The sequence below is a fragment of the Zingiber officinale genome, chromosome 6A (genome assembly GCF_018446385.1).
Source record: "Zingiber officinale cultivar Zhangliang chromosome 6A, Zo_v1.1, whole genome shotgun sequence".
NCBI lineage: Eukaryota > Viridiplantae > Streptophyta > Magnoliopsida > Zingiberales > Zingiberaceae > Zingiber > Zingiber officinale.
The window spans coordinates 112,404,454-112,407,630 of record NC_055997.1 but is presented as its reverse complement, the minus strand read 5'-3'; the positions used below and the strand labels follow the sequence as shown (position 1 = coordinate 112,407,630).

General features: G+C 37.0%; 1 protein-coding gene across 1 annotated transcript; it reads right to left on the bottom strand.

The window, feature by feature from the left end:
* Positions 1-233: 233 nt before the first annotated feature.
* Positions 234-1,851, bottom strand: LOC121994313 (cytochrome b561 and DOMON domain-containing protein At3g07570-like). Its single transcript, XM_042548391.1, has 4 exons — positions 1,631-1,851; positions 1,149-1,551; positions 639-922; positions 234-548 (listed from the first exon to the last, which is right to left on the bottom strand). Exons 1-4 carry the CDS (start codon positions 1,811-1,813, stop codon positions 306-308), a joined length of 1,113 nt encoding a protein of 370 aa, XP_042404325.1. The 5' UTR covers positions 1,814-1,851; the 3' UTR covers positions 234-305.
* Between the last annotated feature and the right edge of the window lie 1,326 nt (positions 1,852-3,177).

Below are 3,177 nucleotides of genomic sequence, written 5' to 3'. Positions count from 1 at the left end.
TAGTTTAGCAAGTTCACTATCTTTTTTTCTTTTTGTTCTTTTGCTGAATTCTAGACGATAGCTTTTGTATTCAAACTCTTTATTTCTTCATTTGCCTCATGCCATGTTTCAGTAATATAGACCATGCCAAGAAGTAGATGACTTTTCCTGGAGTCAACAAGTTTGAACACTACCAAAACAAATCAATTTATATAACTATATGTATAATGAATCTAAAGGTGAAATGTGTAGTATAGATAATAGCACATCTCTCTGCAACACTAGCAACAACTGATAAGAATACAAAGAACCAGATCTATCCCTCTCTACAGATCATCATCTTTGGCCAAGTACTTTTTCACCTCAAGAACAATATTACAGATCACCAAGATGATAAGACAGATCACATAAGCCACTGTCCATGAACCTGATTCATGAGCTATGGATATGCCCAGGAAGATGTTAGCCACTGCTAAAACTATGGCTCCCCTGCCAACATAGTGATGATACCAATTCCAATACCTTCTGATCTTTGAAGATTTGTCAGGCCTGATAAGAAATGCCATCACCTGTAGAACAATAGTGGAGCCCAAGTAACCAAACCTCCTTACATGCTCAAGTCAAATTCAAAATTTTTAAATTTTAATGGATTTATGTACCTGGAGGATGCCACCAACCAAGATGCAGTATCCAATGGCTTTGTGGGTGTCGACATTCGATACACCATTGTCATCGAGGCTGAAGCCCGCTATGATGCCTGCCAAACCAAGCACAAATCCGACACCTTGGATTGAGATGTGGGAGTAGAACCAAATAGGATCATAGTGCTTGAAGTATCTGGCCATAATTATTCCCACAGGCATCAGTAATCCCCACCCTAAAATTGTCAACAGTCCATGCCATCTTTTAGTTGAGAATCCACTTCCTGCACTAGTAGCCACCCCTGTTTCATTCAACAAAGATGAAGCTTTTAAACTTTAAGATGGATTTGTTACATTGAAAAAAAAATTGCTAGTTGTGTAATTATGGATTCAAAACCTTATTTTGAATCCATAACATGATAATGACTACAAACACTTGAACTATAACATGTTAATAATGACTTGACTGAATGAACAGGAATCTAGAAAGTTACATGGGTTAATAAGACAACTGCTTCTCAAACTCACCTGTGGCATAGTTGATGGAAGTAGAAGTTTGGCTCTGGTGAGTTGGAAGATAGTAGCTCGACGAAGGGACAGTCCCTTGTGGACCAACTGCATAAATGAGGTGCGACTTAGGTTGTGAGGCAGCTATTTGAAATGCTAGGTAAAGCTGTGATGATTGTGACACAACCACTGTCTTGTTTGGCACCAACTGTAGGTTCCCTTGGTCAGGTGGACACTGGCTCGAGCTCTTTCCCCCCAAATAATATTGCTTTGCAATCCCTGAACCACCCGTCGACGTAGTCCATCCAGCCATAGCACTGCTCCCATCCATGTTCCCGTTGCTCGAGAATCCAATTGATATGTAGGAATTCGGATCAGGGGCTGAAAGGATGAAACTCCAAAGGTTCTGGCCAGTCTGAGCATACTGTTCATATTTAAAATAACAATAACTAAGTCTTTATCAACTTGAAGTATTTGAATTTTAAAGACATCAAAGGTTCTACCCTGAGGATGAAGCCTTGTGCATTCCAAGCAGAGATGCAGTGGAAGGTGGTGGTGTCGAACGGGATGAGGTTGCTAACTTTCAGCCGGGAAGAGCAAGAATCTGATTGAGTCCTAACAAGGGAGGAGGAGAAACAAAAAAGGAGAACAAAGGAGATGGTGATGCTATTCATCTTGTTCTCCATCCCTCTCTCTCCCTTTGGCTTGCAATGGAGGTTCTCTCTTGGTGATGTGTTTTTAAGGCCAAGAAGAAGAAGAGGATGAGCCAATAAAATAGTAATTGTATTGAAAAAAATACAAAAAAGAAACTTCTAACAAATTCTTAATCTCTGGCCTTGGGAGATGATGCCAACCTCAATGTATTTTTTTTTTCTTTGTATTAACCATCAAATTTTACCAATAGCATAGTAATTAATTATTCATGATAAATTAGTCTAGAAGTCATGTAAAGGCATTGGCCAAATACTATTATTTTTGAATTAGTGATCAACTCTGCAATCATATTACATTCTTCTGTGGTAAAATATGATAATATTCATCTCAGACGGTCTAGTATCATCAATCCCTCGACTAGATACAGACACATAAATTACGGAGGATTTCTCCTAGTAACAATAACATATGCTGGGGAGGTGAGGTAATCCACAGGACTTTCGCATCCATAAGTATTTACTTCAACCAATCATACTTAATTGCAAGTTATGAAGCAACCTTCTTTTAGGTCAATTGAATTTAATAAAGCATAAATTTTTAAGATACATGGCGTTATATTTTGATAGTTTTTATGAAAAAAAAAAACAATAATGTTTTTCTTGTCTTCTATGCCTTGCTCTTCCATTTGCTTTCTTTAGAAGGAAGCACTTTTGTCATGGCTTGATTTATTGATTTATTTTATTGAAATAATTAATGGAAGTGTGGATTCCACGCGCCTTGGTCTTCCTTGATCAGGTGCAATGAATTCAAGGTCTAAAAATTTGATAAGTTGATGGAGTTGTTTGTTCTTGCCTTTCTTTTTCTCATGGAAACTGACTTTTGTGGATCATAAGAAAGAATATAAATTTGCATTAGAAGCTTTTTTTATTTTTATTTTAGTTTAGTTCATTATTAGAAGAAATAGGCAGCATTTTATTGATAATTTATTTCAGTTGTTGGTGACTTGAGGTGATTAGAAAATAAGAAGTAAATAAATTCAAGTGGGGGAAGGTGGTCCTTGATAGATTCCCTTGGTTTGAATTTTCTGTCTTTTTAGGTCAAATTCCGTGTGCTTGCCACACGCTGTTTGTTCCAAACCATTCCAACTCCTTAATCTATTACCCTAAACTTTACTTTGGCAAATTGCACTACTATGTCGAGCATTCCCCCTAAGTTTAGAAATTTAAATCGCCTCCTCACTTTGATAATCAACCTTTAATTTTCGTCCATTTACAAAGTACTTGTAAAGGTTTTCATCCCCGGGCTTGGTGCAGTAGGTGTTCAACATATTAATTAAATTAGACACTCAAATTTTAGTTATGACGTACTATAAGATATTTAATTTCTTTTGATTGGA